General features: G+C 39.0%; 1 protein-coding gene across 3 annotated transcripts in view; it reads left to right on the top strand.

Moving 5' to 3' along the window:
- The window catches only part of LOC149191661 (2-Cys peroxiredoxin BAS1, chloroplastic-like), a 253,444-nt gene that overhangs the window by 32,337 nt on the left and 197,082 nt on the right, over window positions 1-24,025 (top strand). For 2 of the 3 annotated variants that reach the window (XM_089404386.1, XM_089404388.1), the window contains exon 2: window positions 6,908-6,982. The exons of the other annotated variant lie outside the window; for it this stretch is intronic. In XM_089404386.1, the coding sequence (XP_089260512.1) occupies window positions 6,908-6,982 (75 nt within the window). The remainder of the gene's footprint in view (window positions 1-6,907; window positions 6,983-24,025) is intronic. 3 annotated transcript variants of the gene reach the window in all.

Here is a 24,025-nt window from a genome sequence, read left to right as displayed (position 1 = left end):
TTTTTATTTTTTATGTTTTTTTAATAAATGAATTTTCATTTTTTTTTTATTTTTTATTTAGTTTATAAAGGTTAATTAGACAAAAATGAAGGGGGACGCCCAGAAGAACCCCATTTTCGGGGGGACGCCCAGAAGAACCCCATTTTCGGGGGGGACGCCCAGAAGAACCCCATTCGGGGAGTCGAGTCTCCCACACTGGGGAAACGCACCCCCTTGCGTCTCCCCGAGTCTCCCCAAAAGGGGGACGTGGGGAAACGCACCCCCGAGAGTCTCCCCGTCCCGGGTGCGTGGGGTGCGCGGGGTGCGTGCACCCCACCCTGGGGGACGCGTCCCCGTGGAACACTGCAAATATCTTGTTTGATCACTAGGGTTTGAATGCTAGTTTAATTTCTGAATATAATGGCAGTATCTCCATCAGATCTGAATTTCATTATTGTTTTCTCTCTCTATGTTAATGGTTGAATTAAGCTGTGCAGGAAATCCTTGATTTTGAGTTTACCGGGCGTCCGAGGAAGTTCTCGGCTAAACTAGCCAACTCCTAGATTGCATTTTTTGAAGAGCCCAACTGGTTTTGATCCTGGGTTTATCATTAGAATTCCTGTTGCGAATGCATGAAGGGTTTTCTGAAGCACCTCATATTGAACTTAAAATTTTGAAAATATTTTGTGGCATAATGATAAATCTGGGTATTTAGAGCCTTTAAACTGTGAATTTTGTTTCTTGCTTCTGGGTGTTTGTTTTTTCCATTGTAGGTTGCAGAGCTGAAGAGGATATTTTTTTTTGAAGCCAAATCTAGGCGCTGGAGGGTAAGATCTGGCCTCAGAGTCAGCTCTTGCAGGGGTTTTCTGGAAAAGGTTTTTGAAGAAATTCGAGGTTTTCCAAGCCATTTGATCGCTGGGGTTCATAAAAATTGTTTTCTAGGAATATTAACCAACATTTTGCAGTCCAAGGGTTTTAAAGTCATTCATTTTCAGATCTGAAATTTTTTATGAGGGTTTCAAGAAATTTGAAGCAGAGCTGATTCAAAAAATTTCAAGTTTTCTGGAAAATACTTTTAGGTTTTGGTAAATTTTTTCTAGATTAATTGGATGCCTAGTGGGGTTTCATTGCGCAGAAAATTTTCGAAATTTTAAAGGCCCACAAGCTTTGCTGCTGCTATCCCCTCGAAAATCCTCGCAGTCTTCCAGCTGCAAGCCAAACCCACAATCCATCAAACCCTCATTCCTTCTCCATCATCGCCCACCTTCCTTCTTCTGCCTGCGTAACTCTTCATTATGCCTCTCACAGCCATAGCCTCATCCGATTGCTCTACGCAGTCGTCATGCAGTCCTTTTCCTTCTACGCATTCTGAGTTAGCCCTCTCCTATCCATAACAATCTCTCATGCGGGCTCCATTACAACCACTGTCCAACTTGCAATCAAATCCACTCAGCCTCCCACGTGCTGTCTTTACCTGCACGGCTCCTTCCTTAATCCAACATTGCCTTTATTCCCTGCAAGCAAACACACCTTCTCCATTTCCATAACGCACAGTCATTTCTCCATTCTGCCTACAAAAATCGCTCGATTTGCATCACCTTTCCTTGCAGCTCCTCCTGCGGCCCTCCATTACTGTCTCCCCTCCTTGCCGTCGAGTTCCTCTTGCCATTGTTGAGCCCTGCACTGACATCTCTTTCGCTCGAGCCTCCTCATCCTCACTCTCCAAGCGTTGTCTACATCGCCATCAAGGTCTGTCTGCGCACAAGAGAAAACCAATTCGATACATTCAGATTCATTTTGTTATTTCTCCTTTGTTTATGTTTATGATTAGGGTTAGACCTTTTTTTTATTTTTTATTTTATTTATTTATGTTTTATTTTACGTATTTAATTTTTAGTTTAGAATTTTATTTTGTTCCTTAGGTTAGCGTATTTTTCATGAAGTGTGTTTTAAATAGAAGAAATAAAAAAAATCTGATTTTCATTATTGTGTGTTTGATATTATTAGGTGTTAGTTTTAATTAGACTCTTATTTATTATTAACTTTTAGTTTCATTTAACTTAGGTTTTTTGGTCTTAGAATATGGTATATTTAAGTTTAGTTTTGTTCTATTTTTTGATCTTAAAATAAATAAAAAATCATTAAAAAATCATAATAAAAATTATAAAGCATCCTAAAATGCATAAAAAGGGGTTTTGATTTTGATTTTTTTTTTAGGTTTTGTCTAGATTTTCATTTAATTATATATATATATATATATTTTCTTTGAAAATTAAAAAAAAATCATTAAAAAAAATCTATAAATTTATAAAAAAATCCTAAACATTTAAAAAATCATAAAAATTTTGGCGATTGAAACTAAGCAAAAGGGATTTGCGCTTTAATGTTAAATTTTTTTAAATGTGGCCTATGGCCCATTAAATTTTTTATTTTTAGCCCTTTAAATTCATTTTTTCATCGCGTTAAAAGATTTTAAATTTTTCAGTTACCATTAAGCATTATTTTCTAAGGAATAATTCAAATTAAAATTTAAAGTTCCTTTGGTCATTAAATGCATGATTTTCCTATGGTCAAATTACGATAAACGTTTTGAAGCTATATTGACTTTTGGAAATTTTTTATTAATTCTAGATCTTGGTCATGAACAATAATTGTTTTGAATCTGGAATATTTTGCATGTGACAGTGTTGGGCATTTATGTGGATTATCGTCACTTTTTCATCACATATTGAAAATAGATCTGGATAGCTTGTTTTATTGATGGTTGATTTAAGTATCGAAGGCACTGGTCTGAAATTATTTCTATCTTGTGGCCGTGTCTTGTTTTGGCATTTACTCTATCATCAAGATCTCCAGGTGCTTGTTTGCCTTGTTGTGTCTCCCAACCCAGCTGGTTCCTAGTTGGTCTTTCTTTATCCCATAGGGTCTACCCCCCTTAGCCTAGGGAGACGGCTTAAATGGGGAGATCGGGGATCAGGGTGACAACCCTCGGTCTGAGCGTTGTCATGCTGCCTAGACACTTTGCGCGATAACAGGAAGAACATCAAAAACTTCTTCATGTTTAAGATGAAAGTCCCTAATGTTTCCATTTGAGGTGAATCCAAAATTATGTCAATGTTTTCTTTATATAGTTGTAACATTGAAGTATGAATTTATAATCATCAATGTTAATTATAACTCCCCCATTTCATTCTCGTTACTAAAAATGCTTTTCTTTTCAGTAATTCATGGCTTTGGAATAAATAATTACTCCATCAAGTCGATGTCAATGTAATTTTCCTTGGGTCATGATTTTCTATGAGTTTTTTTAGTGCTCCCGCTTTGTATTCTCACAAATGTACTTAGTAGTTCCGTTGACCTATTTGTGGTCATTTGATAGACTAACAATATTATCTTCTCTTTTCATATGAACGAAAAGGATGCTTCCTTCGAATTTTATTATTTCAAAGCACAAGGTGAATAACTTTATAAGAAAACCTACCTTCATTATTGTTATTAAAATCCATTTAAAACCCACCCTTTTGTATAAATTCCCTTTATATCTCTTGTAATAATATTTCCCTTTATATTATATTCACTATATATATATTTTAAACAATAATGATAGGTGTTTGCATTAAATCTGCGGCGCTCGGACACAACAAATACTTGGGAAATCATTACGTTTCATCATTTTCAAAGGGTCCTTCGGGGAGGAATTGTCTATCAGGACCAAATAACTATTAACTAGAAAAACTACAATATCAGTCCAACATACATAGATTCTGCAAAATTGAGACAGCAAAAAGCAAATTTACAGTTTGCTCCCACCACTAAGGAAAGAGGGGGTCTTCATCGGTTGGTTTGTTCAAGTCGAAATTCAGATGGGAAAGAGCTGGACCCATAGTGGTGTTAGTAGGATTCTCATTCTTTGCAGTGTTGCCCTTGTTTTGGAGATCTTCAAGCTGTCTTTTGATACCATCAGTCTCATCATCTTGACGGACAAATATGAGATTGAGTGATTGAAGCTCCTCAGTTACAAGAATTAAGTAATTATCTTATTGTAGAATTTGCCATTTAAGTCCATAATTTCCACTTTTAAAGACTCCTAGGGGTTGTTGTTGACGATACTGGGAAAGTTTCCAAAGGAGCTTGAAGAGTTATGACTGGAAGACATGGCTAATAGGATGGAGGGGTCGCTGAGAGGTGCGCAAGGGGGAGCAGAGATAATGTTATGATGATTGCAAGTGGGAGGAGAGAGGGCTCGAAGGGCTGCATTGAAGATACATGAAACAAGGGGGGTGAATAAGAACAAAGAAGTCTCGAAATGAAAGCCCGAGGAAGCGCAGGGGCACTTGAAGGAACATGGAATGGGTGGCAGAGGGGCGTGGCTAGGGCTGACCATAACAAAGCAAAATTAGAGGGGTGTAAGAAATAGACGAATAAATGATTCATCGCCAGATGAGATTCTGACCGGAGTAAAACATAACTAAAACGGCAAAGACTGATCATCAAGCCTTTGGACGCTAAGGCCGATCCACACACAGTCCACACTGCTGATCTCTGTAGAAGAGGTCCTTGAAGGAGAAAATCGCCAAATTAATTTGCAGGGATCGGGGAGCTAGGGATTCTCGCCACTTATGGACACAAATCCTTCAATCTTGAGGGGCTTGTTGCAAAACCACATGGAACAGAGGAAAGATGATGCCATGACTCCTGTGAAGGGTAGGAGTGCAGGTGAACCAAGAGGGTAGGGAGAGAAGGACTTCGTTGAAGGAAATGTCGAGTCAGAGAGATGGGAGGGTTGGACCATGTCATAAATTTAACAATGAGAAACGTCCTTCTCATGCGAGACCAATCTCTTCGTAATTAAAACTCTAGAGAATAAGGAGCTTTAGAGCCATCAATATGAAGGGTGGCCCAGTTGGGCTTGAGGCCATGTATAGTACCTCACAACATTGAACTTGAAGCCTAAAGGATTATAATGGCCTCCCACGCATGAGAGTTGCACTCTGTTGTTGCCATGACATCAGTCTTCAAGGCCTTTGAGATTTTGATTTTATTGTTCCTTAGGTTCCAGAGGTTGTTCATACTAGGGTGGGTTGAGGAGGAAACCTTAGGACAAGGAATAAACATGAGTAATTATGGAATGGGGTATGATTCGTTATTGCCATTAATCTATTTTTGACCCCCATTCAAAAGGCATGATGAGTTTGCTTGGTAGTCAACCTTGGAGTTTTGATTTCAGAGGATGTGAAAGAGAGAGAAAGAGGTAAAGAGGCTAAGAGCGCGGTTGATTCTTTTAAAAAGGAGATTAAGGGGATTTTCTCGAGGGAGCGTGCCATTGATCAAATGTTGGATAATGAGCATAAAGTCTCCAATGACGATTAGGTCCAAGGTCGCCATAGTTAATCCCAAAAGAAGTCCATATATTTCATCTTGATTGTTGGTTTTCTCGCCTAAACCCCATGAATATTTGACTACAATTTTTCCATTGGGATTAATGAGAATCCCTCCCCCTCCTGTCACCCCTTTTATTCACTTACTATATTAAGGTGAGATATGTTCATATTCTTCTTGAATTCTTTCTCGAAATTATATAAGCTTGTTCATTCTTATATAATCACTTCCTTGGAAAAAAACCTTTTACTAGGGATGGCATGAGCAAGAGGGATCATTATTGATCCTCAAGGAAAAAAGGGAAATTCAAATTTTTATTTATGGGGTGTGGGGAAGGCTTCTAAAAATCAAGTTGAAGCTCTCATCTTGTTCCATGGTTTAAGTATTATTGACGAAAGGCAACATAAGAGATTAATTGTCGTTGGGGCTTGGAACTGGTAATCAAATTATGTGTAAAGGTACAGGGCAGAGTCAAAGTGCACTATCCAGAATACTAGACAAGATCGACAAAGAAGTTGAAAGGTTCGAGAAGGTAGAATTTTTCCTTGTGTTAAGATCATTGAACTAGAAAACGAACAAACTAGCTAATGCGAATAGTAGGGATTGATCAAGGAACCTTTGGAGATAAAAAGGGCCAAACGTGTTTCCCAATTCCATAATCCAATGGTTAAGAGGAAGTTTTAAAGACATTTTTGGGGCATTAAGCCACATGCCCCATTTAACTATGAAGGAATTTATTACAGAATCATGTTGTATGTGTTACCCCACACGTATGTCAAATCACATGTATCGAACCAACAACTTCATCTGACATGGGGGAGAGTGGCTGGGAATGTTGGGAGTCTGTCTTATGGGGTGTCGCCTTGTTTGTGAGAAAGCTAGCACAAACACTAAAATAGTATTACTTATGGAGATACTGCAACATAAACGACATGAAATTGCTGAGCTGAAAATAGAATGTGCCACATTCAGGCACACTTTAAATGATCTGATTAGTTGCCAAAATATGATAGACTTTATGGCACACCTTTCTGTAGGCTCGTCAGGTAAAAGGGAGGGAGAAATAATGCAGCAACAACTGGTAGACATGGAGGTGGAACCTGAGGTGCAGAAACTAGTGAGCACAGAACTCCACCTATGTTGACCTAAGCATTCCTTTGTCCTATATGGCAATCTTCACAGTGCAGCCTCTCCAAAAGGGGTGTTAAGAAACAACCTGATATCAGCACAGCTCCAGACTCACCCTGCAACCATGATGGGGATTTATCTGCATATTATGAATTTCTATTTCTTTCTTCTGAAGCTTTGATGGATGACGCTGCATTCTATTGCCTCCTTGGCAAAGATAAAAAAATTGTAGCTTCAGGGTCATTTGAACTTGTGAATTGGATTTGGTCAATTTAATAGGCATATCTCTGAAGTAACATGACTAGAGGCAGGCTGATGATATTTGTTAAATGGTTTCCATATTTTATTACCATGTTTTACTAGATGATATTTTTGACCATCTGACTCTTAGCTCTTGGGATGTTTTTTGGTTGCTCAACAGGGTGAACTTCCATTGGTTGGAAACAAGGCTCCTGATTTTGAAGCAGAGGCTGTTTTTGATCAAGAGTTCATCAAGGTACTCTACCCTGGGAAGTTTTGATTAATTATCCAAAGAGGGGAAATTATTAAATGATGCTATTTCTTTCTGAAATTGTGATGGTCCATAAGTCTATTCTTTCCATAGCGAGTAACAAACTAGATTGACTCAAAAAGTAAGGTAGGAGTTCTGCATGAGCTTTCTAGTTTGTTATTTTCTTGGGGTTTTCCAAACTTCTTCATTCTGAATTTCTAATGAGTTTAGTTCATTGAATTTCCTTCTGGAATATGTTCTGTTCAAGTAAATTGAGACTAAGAAGGTCTATATAGTCAAATATCCAAAATCAGAAAGCAAGGTTTTAATGATTCTCAAATGCTTGTTTGAGAAGTCTCGAAATACTTTCCATAGCACTTGGACATTTGTGATTGAAGAAACAAAGGCTTTTTGCTGAAAACCATTTTCAAAATCAACAATGTCAGTTCCTAGTATCTTTTGTTAAGTGGAACAAGTTGCATGGGAGGAACTTTTTTGTGTGGGCATGGCAGTATATGTTGCTGCATTGTGGAATGATAGTGTCTTTTTTTTTAATTAATTAATTTTTTTTTTTTTACACTGGAGTGTTTTATAAGTACCAGGTTTATATAGAAGGACATGATTGCTACAAAGGATGTCGACTTTGTACAGTTTCTTACTTTACAGCTTTGAATGTGTAAGGAGAGTTTTTCAACAGGATGCAATTTTTGAGCAATCCAGGATCTCATATGAAGATTACAGTAGTCAAGAATATTTAAATCTCAAATTTGATGTTTGCTATTTGCAAAAGGTTTTCAAATCCCCTATTTTAAGATTTGCGTTGATATTTGCCATCAAATCTGCATCAAGGTCATTTGATCTTGGTACATTTATGAACTTCATGCTGTTGAAGTTCAAAATTAGGTCTCCTTTTCTTTACGTTTTAACTTTGAGTGATTGATGATGTTGTTCCTTGTAGACAGTTTCTGGCTAGGAAACTGTGTCAAGGCATCAGGATGTGGGGTTGTTTGAAAAATGGTTGCTAAGGGTTAAACTTGTTGCTTTAAATACGAAGAACAGTTCCCCAGAAGTTTAACCAAAAGGCCCGCTCTCAACCCTGACAGATACTAGTAAACTGAAGATAACAGACAGCCTTACACTCAACCTGAATATATCAATTATCTGGTATAGAAAGAAAGCGTATAAAATGGCAGTCAATGTGTTGTAGCTCCCAGAGACAGCCTCGGATTGCTTACAAGACCAGTGCTTGGGCACATCTAAATTTGGAGTGTCTCAAATGATCCTTAGTAAAGGGCGACCTCACTTATATTCTATATGTATATATAATGGGTTGGTTCATTCACCTAAAGGAGTAAGACATGAATTTATGGTATTTCTTTACATATACAAATCTCAGAAATATGCATAAAACAGTGGAGGCCGATTTGTTCAAGGACTTACAATTTAATAAGCTTTTGTAAGGCAATGATAGAGGATAAGAAGAAGGAGCAACTCATCATATGGAGCTTACAGCATCAAGAATTCTATGTTTAACACATGGAGCTTGCAGCTTTAAGAATTCATACACTTGTTTGAGTTACAGGTAGATATAATGGACAGCAGAGAGATGGGGTGATATGATTCATGGAGTGCTACTATTAAATATATAATTTCAATGACCCATTAGACACATGCATTAACAATGTTGATACAAATGAATCTGTGATATAGTTACAGGCACTTGCATCAACATATCAATCCAAACGAATCTGTGAGGAAACTTGAAATATTTCCAGTGGCTATGATTGCATGAATTCAGTGAAGAAACATGAACATCAAATGGGTTTTAACAGCGGGATAACACACTGTAATACTTGAAGGGGGAATCACCACCATTTCCTTGATATTTTGAAAAATTTGTATTACAAAGCCATACAGTCTGAAAATAACATGTAGTATTTTCTTTAGAATTTCTGAACATTTGTTAAGTGTTTCTTCCCTCTATTTATCTGGAGAGGGGATCATGGACATTCATTACAACAAAAATATCTTTGGCCAAGTCTCAGCTGTCAAGTTGACTAGCTGTCTTGGCCTGAAATGGCTCTGTGGCCTAGAAACATTACAAAATTAATTGCCTCATTGAAAGGAGGCACCTTACAGGAAAACACATCAGTCGATCACATAAGAATGTCAACAACATATCTCCGTGCCTATTCTGTGCTCACTCCTGCTTCAGGTTGTAATTTGCTCATGGTATGGCCTCTTGTGCTGCTCAACTGACTCCCAACGCTTCTGCCTTCACTGATTGAACCATACATTATTTAAAGTTGGGAGTGTGCACCATCAACTCCATGCTGCAGTACTGAGATAGAAGACCCCTGGGCGGTACTTCGTCTCTCTTTGTTATGGGACACCATGCCTGAGAATTTAATCCTCCTGAGCTAACAAGTCTCTTTCCACTCTTGTCAGTATTGACCCTGATTTCGTGTCGCAACAAGCCTTTCTGAATCGGCCCATATCGGTTTTGATTGCACCATCTGTTCCTCTTAAAGTCACAGTTGCCAACCCATCACGTCTTTGAAGCCTTGATATACTTGGTGATGCTCTCTTGGTGGCAATATGGAGGACTTTCCCATGCTGCCCTTTCTGTTGTAAAAAACGTTGCGAAACAAACAAATCCCGATCCCCCTTAGCCCCCTTCACTTTGGCTCCCTTTCGTAGCTTTCTTCATATGACTGGGGTTGGAACCAGGGGCTTAGCCTGAGGGTCCTAGAGCCATTGAACTACCTGCCAGGGGACTTTTTCCTTTGTTATATGAAATCCTGCATAGCGACGATTCCCGATGCTTGCCCTTTATATTTCCTCTAGACTCCTGCGATCGCCGATTTGCGGGGTAGGGCCCTCTGAAAGCATTGCATATCGCAATCGGGAGAACAAGTCCCATTACCTTTCTTTATAGTGCTGGCCGACTCGTCTGGACGCGAAAACTTAATAGGCCAGATCGCATAACATATCGCATCTGGGAGGATCTTGCATATTGCAATCGCAACATCGGCGAAGGAGGGATCTTGCCTTGTGCGATCTTTAATTGCGATGGTGACATCATCCCTGCCACGTGTCGCCCTATGAGTGGTGATACATGTCACCTAGAAATGCCCCCCTCAGGACCCTGAAAATGCCGAATCCCCGTGACACGTGTCCAACGTACTACCACATCAACTTCGTACTGCCACAGGGTTCATAAGGACCAATGATATTCCACCACGTGGTCCCCTGGAGGAGAGAGAAAAAGGCCGCCCGACCTTGGTTTTTCTTTGGATTCCTTTGTTAAATGAAGTCGACCCTCCTTGGTGATTTAACACTACATCGACAATTTTTTTTTGTTTGTTTTGCAGTCTTTTAACCCCGGTCTTGTCCTGGATCGTCGATTTGCGTGAAGTGCGAAATGCGGGACCAACCATCTTCCACCATGTGCCCCCCTAGGAGGAGAGGGAAAGGGGCTGCCCTACCTTAGTTTTCCATTGATTTTCTTTGTTAAAGTTTTGAGGGCATCATTTTAGAGGGTCATTCCAGGCTTGAGGAAGACTAAGTTTTCAGTCCCTTGGCTAGCCGAACACCACCCCTTCTCTCGGGCTATGTTGTCTTCATTTCCTTGGACGAGATTGCAGTGGAAGGGAAATGACAATACTTCTGCTAGCTATCGCTTTTACCAGGAGATTGAGTTTAGTGTTGAATTGGGTGGAGCGAACTTCAGTGCTGGAGATTGCAATGAATCTCATCTAGTTGATTAATCAGAGACCAAGTTTTCCCTTTGTTGTGCGTAGTGGCTGCCGTAGTGAGGAATCTGAACACAGAAGATAATTCTGGGCAGCGTACTCACCTGCCTCAAATGCTGCAATATCATTTCAAGAAGCCACATTCTGAAGATTGAATTCATTGTCAAGTCATCATTGACAATATCGGCCATCAGAGAGATGAGGACTGTTGAATGTGCTTGTTGTATTACTGAAGAAGTCATAATCCTGGAGTTGTTTGTGACATAATATATCTTGAAGACTGAAAATTTGTAGGAAGTTGTGTGACAAGGTTCAAGACCACATTCTCCTTCAGAAAAGGGCGTAAGGAGGCTGCATATTTCCTGAGCAAAGTGATTTTACCAGGTTCCTCTGTAATCCATGTTGCTATATATTTCCTTTGTCAAGTAAATTAAATTTGTGTATATATCACCTTGTCATCAAAGCAATATGTATGCCATTGATTCATGTATTTTTGGGAATGATGTAATATATGAGTTGCTGGTTTGAAATTAAATTATATGTCATAAACCAAGACTACCCCTACAACAATACAATCATAAACTGTTGGCAAAACCATTCGCAGTGAAACTCATATACTCTCAGAGAACTCTGAAAATATCAAGCGAGAATTTTTCAGGGAGCTTGAAATTTTCAAATTTTTTAGCTCATGGATGAGTCACTAAGGCAGCTCGCAGCCCTTAGCGCTGACCCTCTTGTTAAAAGAAATTTGATAAGGAGAATTTTTGGAGGGTTCAGATCTGGAAAAGGTGAGGAACCAAAGAAAGAGCAGCCTCCAAAACTCCCAAAGAAGAGTAGAAATCAAATGAGAAGAGAGCGGATCTGTTTTACATGTCAGGGAGCATGGACACTAGATCACAGGTGTAAATCTAAGGGAGAAATGATAGAGGTAGAGGAGGGGGAGACTCATTCTGTCATTCAAATGAGGGTTATTTTGAAGAGCATCAATAGGCATGTGGGGATGATCGCAGTAGTCGTGGTATGCATAATTATCTGGTGGATCGGTTTAATGAGCAGCAGATTATTCCCATGCGGAGAGGAGACTGGGGAGGTGAGCTATCAGTGGCGATCCGGCATGGTGAGCACATAGGAGAGCTTGAGAAGACCTGTAGAGATGTTGAAGACAACCCAGATTTATATCCGGGTGTGTATGATGAGCTGCCAGGGAATCTTGGGAGAGACCTTCAGGATGATGAGTCACTAGTGATGATTCAACATGAGCAGCGTATGGTGGAGCATGAGTCAGCTCAGGAGGATGATATGCATAGTATGCATGTTGAGATTTTTGGGGAGAGCCAGTTGGAGGTTCATGTTGAGCTCGTGATCGTGGAGGATGAGCAGCCACCCTTGGGGTCAGCCATGGATGAGGAGCAGACAGATGCGCAAATAGTTGGCAGCGTGACACTATTCGTTGACACTTGTCCTCAGGAGATGCTGGAGTATCACAGGGTAGTTTGGCAAGAGATTGGTGGACTGGAGGAGCGTGGAGTTTCCTATCAGGCGAGGGAGATGGTAGTGCATCCATCTTTGGGTCTACCCATTGGTGAGGTGCAAACCAATGTAGTGGCATTTAGCCGAGCTGCAACATTTTTAGGCAGCAACCCTCTCTAGGAGTACATAGACGGGGCTTGCAACACAGTTTGCCCACTTTTCCCCATTAGAGTGAGAGAGGCAGGATTTATTGGACATGTTTTGGTTGTCCAGGTAGAGCATCAGGAGTTGACCATGGACCAGTTTCAGCATAGCAAATGTATCCCTTGCACAAGTGCCCATGCATTGGGTTGGCGAGAGATCATGAGTTGGTGTCCTCTTGATGGATTATCAACCTTAGCTCGGGGCATAGTACAACCGGGGCACATAGATGAGGAGGTTACTATATGTTTCAGTGAGCAGTGGGAGGTGGATCGACAGGTCACCAACATTTTCATAGTATTTTACCTGCATCAGCAGAGGTGATGGCCTTGGCTTATGCCCAAGGTTGGATTGGAGAAAAGTGATGAGCTAGTATGCAGTTGGTGGGACAACATTCATAGTTGGAGCTATAGCACAACCAGAGCCGTGGGGCATTGGTGTTCCTTCTTAGTGGCATTGGGATCTAGGTGGATCTACTAGTAGCAGGTTGAGTCAGAGATGGACATGGGATCCAGGTATTGGAGGGTCTAGTCATGTTTCGATAGCTCGGAGGCGTGACGTGGACCAGTGGTTTGTGTGGGATTCGGGCATTGGGCCACCAGATTGGTCCACATATTTGGATTGCTCGAGGGAAAGCAATCTTGGGGCGGGAGGATTGTCATGCCCCCATTTTTATTCTTCTTCATAGTACAACGAGGATGGATTTCTAGGGTAGGGGATGGCTAGTTCAGTGGAGCAGTTTATGTCTTTAGGGGTCCCGATGGAGTTTTGAGGAGTTTCTATGAGGTCCGATGGCATTCGCTTGGTATATTCCATCACTCGCACAGTTTGCCTTTCATTTCGTCGCATTCTGACTACTTTCAGAAAACTGAGTTATTAGTGGGCTTGACTCAACTAATTACGCTTAAGGTGGCATTCCGAGAGGAATATGTGGCAAAACACCTCAGCGTAATGGCTCATTGGAACCAAAACGAGAAGATCTACAAGATGGGATGGTTAGATATCATTTTCAATTACCCGAGGAGATGTGGTGGCCAATTTATCATTTTCGTGCATTAAAAATAATATTTTAATTGAAATAAAACAGGGAAAAGTGCTCCATGATTAAAATAATAATAAAATAGAAGGTTCTAGAGGAGTCCATCAAATCTATAAAAGAGGAGGAGGAGACCATTGGAGGACATCTTGGATTTGATATTATATCTTGTATGAGGTTTAGAACCCGGTTCTCTACTCCATTGGTAGCCCCAAGACGAAAACCATCGTTTGAATTAGAGAGATTGGGCGGGCACTCATCTCCCCTTGGTGGGTCCATTTAGGATTCACAGGTTGCAGTGTATCGTTTTCCAGTTTGTTTTGGGAGGCCCATTGTATTATTATTGCAACTCTGTTGAGGCCAACTATCTCAACTATTTTTCCAGCATGTAAAACCCCAGTTATTATATTATAATAAAGCTGAGATTGTTTCTGCTTATCGTATTATCAATTTGCATGCTTTTTATATGTTATATTTTACATGGCAATCTTCTGTTTGTGAGTAGAAATTTTATGTGAAAGGAATGTTCCAAATTTATTTCGTTTGGGACATTACAATCACCTTATGGGTTTCACGGTCACCCTCCACCAAACATAACACCAATACCCCCGTCGGGTCCTTCCAGTAGAGTAGGCCATTGGATATGATATATTTTTGTGCTTGCAACCTCAGAGCTCAGTATTTGGATTTATCTACCCCCAACGGGCACCTCAAGAATAAGAGATAATGAACAATGTTCTTATACCAGGGAGATCCCTCATATTTGGCATAGATTTTCTGCTCAGATGTTCTAATCCCGCTTTGATGATCCTTGAGTCTGCCCTCCTTTGTGATCAGGTTTATCCCTAGAGCTTGGCAATTGGATTTAGATAAAACCTTGGCCAACCCCTAACCTTTAATGAGCTTGGTAGGCTTTATTTCTAGCTCATATTCTTGTATTTTTGTTATCCACCTACCCCTTTTTCCTTCGCTGTCTCCTTGCACCAAGATGTCCTTGACTGTTGTCGTTGGGACAAACGCTGTGATTTCCGATTGCAACACATATATGCGAAATGCCTTCAAAGCCTTGACTAGTGCATAGTCTTGTTTCTCTGATATGTTATATTTCAGCTCAACATCCCTTAGGACCTGGCTGAAGAAGGCAATGGGTTGTTCATAACCCTCTTCATTTTTCTATAGCAGCACTGTAGCGATAGTTTGTGGGGACGTGAAAGAAAAGATGTAGAAAGGCACTGAATAATCGGGGCTGACTAGTACTAGGGCTTCAACCAAAGCCTATTTAATTCTAATGAAAGAGTCTCTGGGGGTATGGCTCCACTAGACGTCATTTTCCTTCTTGAGCATGTCTGTAATACCCTTGACAATTTCTGCGTAGTTGGGTATGAACCTCCTCAAGAAATTTATTCTCCCTAGAAAGGCTTGAACCTCTTTCTTGTTTTTGGGCAGGGGAATATGGCTGATGGCTTTGACTCGTTTAGGATCGATCTTTACTCCTTCTTGCGCTACTATGTGTCCAAGTAGCTTCCCCTCACTTAGGGCGAACTGAGATTTCTTAGGATTCAGAGAGAGACCATACCTCCTGCATTTTTCAAAGGTGAGCTTTAAATGGAGGATGTGCTCTTCATCAGTCTTAGAAAAGACTATGATATCATCTAAATAAACCACCACAAATTTGTCTTGGTCCCCTACGAAAGCTATGTCCATGGCTCTCTGAAATGTGGCCCCTGCATTAATGAGACCGAAGGGCATGCGAGCGTACATGAATGTTCCCCATGGGGTGGTGAAAGTAGTTTTCTTTTGATCCTCAGGATGGACTGCCACCTGGTTGTAGCCAGAGAACCCATCCATCATGGACATTTTGGCTGAGCCAACCACCTTTTGCAATATATGGTCCATCTTAGGCAACTGGTAGTTGTCTTTTGGCGACGCCCTGTTTAGATTCCGAAAATTTGCGCTTAGCTTTATTTCTCCGCTCTTTTTCCAGATAGGGACTAGGTTGGCCACCCACTCATAGTACCTTAAAGGCACTATGATCTTTGCCTATAATAGCTTTCTCACCTCTTTTTCAATGGAGGGGAGTAAAAGTGGATTTATCTGCTTGAGTTTCTGTTTGCATGGCTTTATTCCACTCTTCAAAGGAATCTTATGCTGAATGATGCTAGTATCAAATGCTTTCAAATCCTCATAAGGCCAAGAAAACACATCCTTGTAAATTTTGAATAGATTTAAATACCTTTGTTTATATTGCCAGGGGATTCCTTTTAATAGCTTGATCATCTGGGGTTCCTCCTCTGATCCAATGTTGTAGTCTTTTATTCGATCATCTATCTCCAAGGCTATTGGTTTGGAGACTATGTCATCCTTATTAAAAAGCCTTTCCAGTGCTACCAATCCGCGCGGGTTGGTGTTCCCTTTCAGTTGCAAAATTTTGCGCCCAACCACAGTGTCTTTCCATGGAGTGGCTTCTTGATCTTCTTCTTCTTCTTCTTCTTGATTGATGGTGGAGTGGGTGAACTCCCCAACGGCTTCTATGAATCTTTCACCTGCTCGTCATTCTCGAACACCTACTAGTGCTTGACATCATCAAGAATTGAAGGTCTGTATTGGACTTCTACCTCATATCTGAGGAGCGGATTTTGCGGGGGCCTGAAATTGCTTGCTGCTATGACAAGGGAGTTAGCCATCCAGTTTCCTTCCCTGGGCAGAAATTGGATATTAAAGGCCAGGAAGAAATTATCAATTAGATCCCACACTTCATTCCGGTACGTCCTCAGTTTGGGGTGTTTGGCCTGGCATTGATCCCTGGTCTACCTTATGACCATCTCAGAGTCTCCATAGACTGTTAGGCATTCAATATTCATTTTTTTGCCGTTTGTACCTCAAGGAGCAATGCTTCGTACTCTACCACATTGTTGGTCGCCTCAAATTCCAGCTTGAAAGAGGGGTATCAGGCTGCCCTTCGGGGATACCAACAATATTCCAGCTCCATTTCCCTCTTTTGAGTTTGCCCCGTCGAAGTATAACTTCCATACTTTATTTTCATTTGCGCACTGATGCTCTAACTACCTCGTTAGGTGCACTGATGTTTCCTCTAAGAAGCTCTCATCTTCTTCTAGAAATAGCCAGGAGAGGTCACTTTCTTTCCCATGCACTAGGAATTTTCTGAGCCTTTAGCTAGAGTCACAATCTTTACAAACTTGGATTCTCTGTACAGCCTCCTTTGCTCGCCTCCAAAAGTGGGAATCGTGGCATAAGTCAGAGATAGAACCCCCCACCTTGGAACCTCAAGATCTAGATAAGAGCATGCTGAAACGAGGAGGAATATCAGCCACCACTATATCCATTACCACACTCTTCATAGGGATCTGAGCCATGTTTACCACCAGCTCCTTTATCATCCCTAAGCACTTTACTCTCTTGGAGTCAAAGGAGTATAGGTCCTTGTATGGTCTGGTGATCTCCAAGCCCAATTGTTCCATCATTGTTAGTGGCATGAGGTTGTGAGGCTCCGGAACCCAACATGCAATTATGCAGTAAGAGGTCGTGGATTACTAAGGTCACGTAGAAGGATGCAGTAGAAGGATCCAACTCTTCCACATGCGGCCCAAAAACAACCATTGGCCTCTCCTCTTGGATGTTTAAACTGTCATGAGTTGGTGCTGAGGTAGGTGGATGCATGAATTGAGAGACTTGAATCCTAGTGAAATTGCTCAATTAGGCTGGACATCATACTTGTAAGGGTAAAACCCTCCAAAACCTAGCCTTAGGGCTAGATCTTCCACAAAAATTCAATTTCCTTTGAGGCTTGAGGATCCACCTGCAAAAAATGGATGAAAGAATTCCACAACCCCAAATATATACAAAATTTTTGAAACCAGAAAAACCCCAAATGCTACAAAATAAAACAAGGGTTAGAATATCTTACAAATATTTACAAAATATTTTTTTTGGTTCTCATTAGCATGTTAAATATTTTTAGCCCAAGATCAAATAAAATTTTGGGAATTTTTTTAAAATAAATGTTATGGATGAATAATTTCGAAAGAAAGACCAGTTGAAACCCTCCTGCAACCCTCTTGCAAAATAAATCGTCACAATGAAAGATTAGAGCCCAAACAAGGTTGACTCTTCCCCATAGTCTATGAACTTGGAGCCCAAAGGCTAACTAACCTGTAAATATTTATTAAATCTTAAGACAAACTGTTAGATCATATAATGAATCGGATCAACTAAGATAACTCGTACCAATTGAATGTTCTTATCACCGCCGAATGAAATAACAATTAAATATGCAACATAATATAGAAGATGAACTCATAACTAGCACATACCACAGATCAGTAGATAGAAGAACACCATGAACTGAAATCCCAAAGTCTTTCTATTATGAGAAAAATGTTTCCACTAGAGCAAAATCTCAGTAAATGAATTACAAAATCACCTCTTCCAAAGATGGGAAATATAAGCTAAATGGCTTCTTTATATAGAGAAAACCCCTCCAAGTGGAAAATAATGGCTAGTTGGCTTGATTTACTTCAAAATAATCTCGACTATTGAAAATAACTTGATTATCTTTAATCCCCACCGTCGGATTTTTATTTTTGAGGAAAAATTCGAATTTCTCTTAAAAACCATTTGTTATCTAAGTCACAGGACACGTCCCCCAGGGTCCCGTGTCCCATATTTTACGTATTGGACACGAAAACGGCCCTAATACGTGTCAAATATGATTTTCAACGTTTCATGAAAACTTGAATACGTATTCTACGTTTTCCGTCGTGTCCTAAATTTCGAATACGCGTATTTGGTTGGTAGAATACGTTGCCCTAACGTATTTCGACAGGTTGAATACGTACCGCGAAAAAAACATAATTTAAAGCCTAGGCGTTGGTCTATTCCAGGTTATTTTTGTCCTGCTGTTGTCTGGAGCTGTCGTGTGGAGCTGTGAGCAGGGTGTTTGTCTTTGAAGTTAGCATTATATTTGAAGTCTGGAGCTATTTGAAGTCTGGAGCAGTCACTAGATTTACCTGACTAAATCTCTAAATTTGAAACTCCAGCAGATTAGTCTCTCTTCTAAAATGGAAATCCGAAAGTGATATGTTACATTAGTTGAAAACTCACAAGTTAATAGGCACTCCCTGAAGGCTGAAATCTCTATGTAGCACACTTTTCTGCCAATCATTGGAGATTCAAAATTTGTATCACATCAGTTTTTTATTAACTGGCAAAATATGTCAATTTGAAATTCATTGTGCCCATACTTCAAAACTCACATTTCGTTGTGGCTGCTTTATATCTGACAGGGTATTATATTCAGCTGTTGAACCTTGATCCCATTAAGTCAGTGAGAATTTATGCATTGCTAACCATTAAGACATGTTGATCTAACATTGATTCCCTACCAATAGCTACTACTGCTAGCTTGTCTGCTTGTGGGATTCCATTCTTCAGAGCTTACTCTATTCCTTTAAGATGTAACTTCAGTTATTCCTTCAATACAGAACTATGAGAAACTCGACTGCTGACAAAGCTGAGTATGATTACAAAGGCTGACTCCCGTGGCAAACAAGTTGATAGCTGAAACTTTCAGCTTTCCACAGAATATGAAAAACCACCTTTTATATATATATGCAGGCTGCAGCTATGCTTATTGTGTGAAATGAAGTCAGTGCTGTGGAGTTCACTGTGTATATTTCCTTTGTTACCATGGGTACTGTCACCTGTGGCTACAGTTTTTCCTAACTTTTAACAATTTGTAATTAATCACATCAAAGACACCCCAACAATTTGTAACAAACTGAATATTGAATTAAAATTGAAAAATTCTTAAAACAGTGAAACACATATCTGACAGTGATAGATTATTGTGACCTTTGACAGTGCATAATTATTTTCCATTGTCGTTCTCTCAGGAGTTAGTATCTACTATGATCTATCTATGTACATTGTACACTGAACAATGATACATTTTGATTTTGATGACTTAATGGAAAATCTGCATTTTATGGTTTTAATATCTAAGTTCTAAATTTATAATTAGTAGTAAGTACTTACTACTTAGTTTCTTATGTGCTTGTAAGTTGTAAATTTTGATTCTATTTTTTTTTTTTTTTTAAAGTGAACTATGAACATTGAACTTTGAGAAGTAATTAAATTTTGATTCTATTTATTTTTTTAAAGTGAACTATGAACTTTGTGAAGTAATTATATTTTAATTTGATTAGATAAGCTGCAACCTGCAATTTAATATGGATAAAAAACTATATTTCGGTATATATATATATATATATATATATATATATATATTTTTAAATATATATAAAACGTGGCCCCCGTGTCCTGTTTCAGGTCGCTGTGTTTCGTATTGAATACTCGTATTTACGTGTCCTCTGTGTCTCGTGTCCTCGTGTCATGTGACTTAGTTTGTTATTAATCCAAAATTCAATACTTTGGATTAATTTCGTCAAAAAGGTGACTTTGGCTTAACCACCAAGGTCCAAGGGCTCAAATTTTCTTAAAATATCCATTTTTCCCTTGGTGGAGGACCTCCAAAAGTTGACTTCTTTTTGACCCACGAATTTTTGATTATTTTCCACTTAGAGAGAGTAATTTCTCTATAATTATTTTTAACTCAAAATTAATTAATTTTCTGGCTTAACATTTTTACTTAATTTAGCTAGAAATATTAATTAATTGACTCTAGAGGGGATTAATAATTTTTCCACCTTCAAATATTTTAGCCATTGCGAGGGACCATGCACTAAAATATTTTTACGTCAAAATAATTACAATATCAACCCTTAGAAGGGGAAATACACATTCAGACCAGACCCTCAAGACATTACCCAATTCTGCGACATAATGATCTAGTATGAAACCAAGTGTGCTTATAATAAAGTAATTTGGCCATGGTGTTCTGATTACAAGGGAACATGCACTAAAATTATTCCCAAACACACTTTTACATCAGACTTGATAAAAAATAAGACTCACCTAAGACCTTGTCAACGAATTCCACCCTAGCTTTGGGGTTTAAGCTGGAAGAAAAACTCTGCCGATTATGTGTGTTTACAAACAGACATCATTTGGGGAGGTTAAAAAACTTGCTAGGATGAAATCCTTTTTTAAAATTAGAGGCTTACCTAGGTGTTGTTACATAGTTAAATGCTCATACTAGCATCATTTACAATAAACTTTGCAGAAATTGGGTTTATAATGATGAATGATGGCAAAACATAATGATCTAGTATGAAACCTAGTGTGCTTATAATAAAATAATTTAGCCATGGTGTTCTGATTACGAGGTAACATGCACTAAAATTATTGCCAAACACACTTTTACATCAGACTTGATAAACAATAAAACTCACCTAATACCTTGTCAACGAATTCCACCCCAGCTGTGGGGTTTAAGCTGGAAGAAAAACTCTGCCGATTATGTGTGTTTACAAACATACATCATTTGGGGAGGTTAAAAAACTTGCTAGGATGAAATCCTTTTTTAAAATCAGAGGCTTACCTAGGTGTTGTTACATAGTTAACTACTCATACTAGCATCATTTACAATAAACTTTGTAGAAATTGGGTTTACAATGATGAATGATGGCGACTCATGACTTCGATCTTTGAAAAATTTCCTCCATTTCTTTGTACTTTGCTTTCTCAGAGTGTTGACAAAGTGTTGTCAACACTACTTTTGTACCATAAGGTATCATTTTTCCATTTAGAGTTTGGATTTTGATCCAAATTTTTGATTATAGAGTAAGATTCTGGATCTTTGACATACTTAATTTGAATCTCATCCAACCAGTCAGGAACTACTACTAATGTTGTGCATGCTGTTATATCGTCATCTTTACGCGAAAGTACGTTAGTGTCTATGATATCCTTCCCCCTTTTATGTAATATTTCCATGTCAAAAGTATGGAGTTTCTCCATCCATTTTTGTTGTTTTGTAGATAATGTTTCTTGTTGCAACAAGAATTGGAGATTGTTGTGATTTATATGAATCGAGAATTTGCTTCCCATGAGGATTTGTCGCCATTTATTCATGTACATATGATGACAAACATTTCCTTATCATAAGTGAATTTTATGGGTTTCTTTTCGTTGAGATTTCGACTTTCAAAACATATTGGATGGTTGTTTTGCATTAATATTGCCCCTATTACGAACCTTGAAGCATTATATTCTACCACAAAAGGATTGGAAAGAAGCATTATATTCTACCACAAAAGGATTGGAAATATCTGGGGTTGCTAATACTAGAGTAGACAACATTACTTCTTTTAATGTCTTTAAACATTCTTTTGCCTTGCTATCCCAATGAAAGGGATTTTTCTTTAACAAGTTGGATAGAGGTGTAGTCAAATGCGCATAGTTATTTATAAATCTTCTATAATATCCTATTAATCCTAGAAATCCTCTTAGTTTTTATATATTTTTCGATTTTGCCCATTTTTTGACCATTGTGATTTTAGTGGGGTCTACCTTGACTCCTTCCTTGGATATGATGTGGCTAAGGCCTTTGACTTCTCTTTCACCAAAAGTGCACTTAGATAATTTTGCATAAAATTGAGTTTTTTCCAGCAAGGAAAGTACATCCTCTAGATGTTTAAGGTATTCTTCCTAGGTCCTGCTATAGATAAGGATTTCATAAAAAAAACTAAAACAAACTTCCAAAAGTATGGACAAAAAAGCTCAGTCATGGTTGCTTGAAATGTAGCTGGTTCATTTGTTAATCCGAATCACTTTGAATTCATAGTGTCTTTCATGAGTTCTGAACGCAGTTTTCTCACATCTTCTAGCATTAATTGTATTTGATAATAACCTTACCGTAGATCTAACTTCGAGAAGTACTTTGCTTCGTGGAGTTCGTCTAACAACTCATCTATGAATGGAATGAGGAATTTGTTTTCTATAGTTATTTTGTTTAACCCTTGACAATCTATACATAGTCTAAAAGATCCATCTTTCTTTCGAACCAAAACCACTAAAGTTGCATATGGACTTCTGCTTGTTGTAATAACCCCACATTTTAATAGACCTTGATGTTGAGTATGTTGTCATTGATGTCAAAGCGGGTGCAACAGATGCAAGATGTCGTCATTGATGTCCTCGGTATGCTGGTTGTCATGGATGAGATGATGAGTGTTAAAACCTTAGCTCGAGGGTTTGGATTCCTTAGACGATGTTCATACGCCACACTTGTTGGAGGTTTTTGCAAAAGTAGGTCAATGAATTTGCCTTGGAGACCCTTTCCATTGGATTCTCCTCATCAAACTGATTCTATTGATATGTGGAGCGTCTCGTGGGCCTTCGCGGTTTGAGAGATATGTTCGTTCAAAGATCGTGCACCCAACCAGTGGTCCAAAACCGCGAAGGTGTGTTGATGTGGCAATTTCAGTGCTGTGATAATGTGGCATAGAAAGATTGAAGGCCTCAACAAATTGATGATGTGGCAATTTAGTATTTATAGAAAGGACCCCCATGACAAGGATATTTCATTAAGTAATTAAATTTTATTGAGGATAAAGTCTAGGCTCCAAGAGTTTCAATTCAAATTATTTTCAAGGGGTTTTTTCAAATCGACCCTTATGTTTGGCTCCATTTTGTTTAATTTAAAATTAAGTCTTCCCTCCTTGTTGGCTCCTAGAAGCCTCTTTTATTGCTATAAAAAAGGGTCAAGGTCATCAAAATGTGCATGGACTTGTGTTCAGACTCTGAGATATCACGCTCAATCTATTAAGAAGAAGGTTGATACACATTGCTAAAAAGGGGTTATGGTTTCCGTGATTCTTTTGGAGTATGGGATTCAGTGGTTCCTTTTTGTAGGAGGTCTGCATACATAGAGGAGCTATTTTGTTCCCTGAAAAGCAGTTCATCATGAAAGAATGCTAAGATCCTCTAAAATTACCTGTGACTAGATGTGAAAGGGTTTTCAATTGTGTTTGTGGGCAATGGTTGCTCAAGGGTTTTGTTGGGGTTAATTGTTTTTTTGCAGGTGGTCTGCCTACTCATTATGGCGTTGCTCAATTCCCGAATGAAACATTTGTAGGCTGGAAAGTGCCACTGATTTTTGTAGGGTTTAGCTTTGTATTCTTGTAGATGAATTCACTGTGTATTGAAGGGTTAAACTTGGACACCTTCGGCATGTTGGAAAATGTAACTAGGTTTGGTCTTCATTTAATGTATTTGAGTCATCTTGTAATATACTTGTCAAAATAATAAAGAAAAGAATTATTATTATTATTATTAAGACTTATTAAAGCATGGGTTTCATGCTTAGGTCATCATGTTTTAGGTCAAAGGCCCCATTGAGGACTTCTAGGGTTTATTATGAGTTAATAGAGTCAATGTACTTTTAAAGAGACCCTTCTCGGGCTTTTGAATCATGTAAAAAGGTTAAGTATTGAGTAAAAAATGAACTATGTAACCTCCACACCTAGTCGGCCTCAAGGAAGGCTATTTGACCTCACCTAAAGGCTATAAATGAAGCAGACCAAATTCCATGTAGAGGACATCAACTCAAGCAAGTTTGATATCTTTGAAGTTGGGAAAAGTGCGAAGTGAAGGAAGAAGGCAAAA

Source organism: Pinus tabuliformis, chromosome 2_2 (genome assembly GCF_031772625.1).
Source record: "Pinus tabuliformis cultivar Carrire ecotype Pingquan chromosome 2_2, CPIR1, whole genome shotgun sequence".
Taxonomy (NCBI): domain Eukaryota; kingdom Viridiplantae; phylum Streptophyta; class Pinopsida; order Pinales; family Pinaceae; genus Pinus; species Pinus tabuliformis.
Note: the sequence above shows the minus strand (reverse complement) of the source record. Positions and strands in the feature narration are given on the sequence as shown.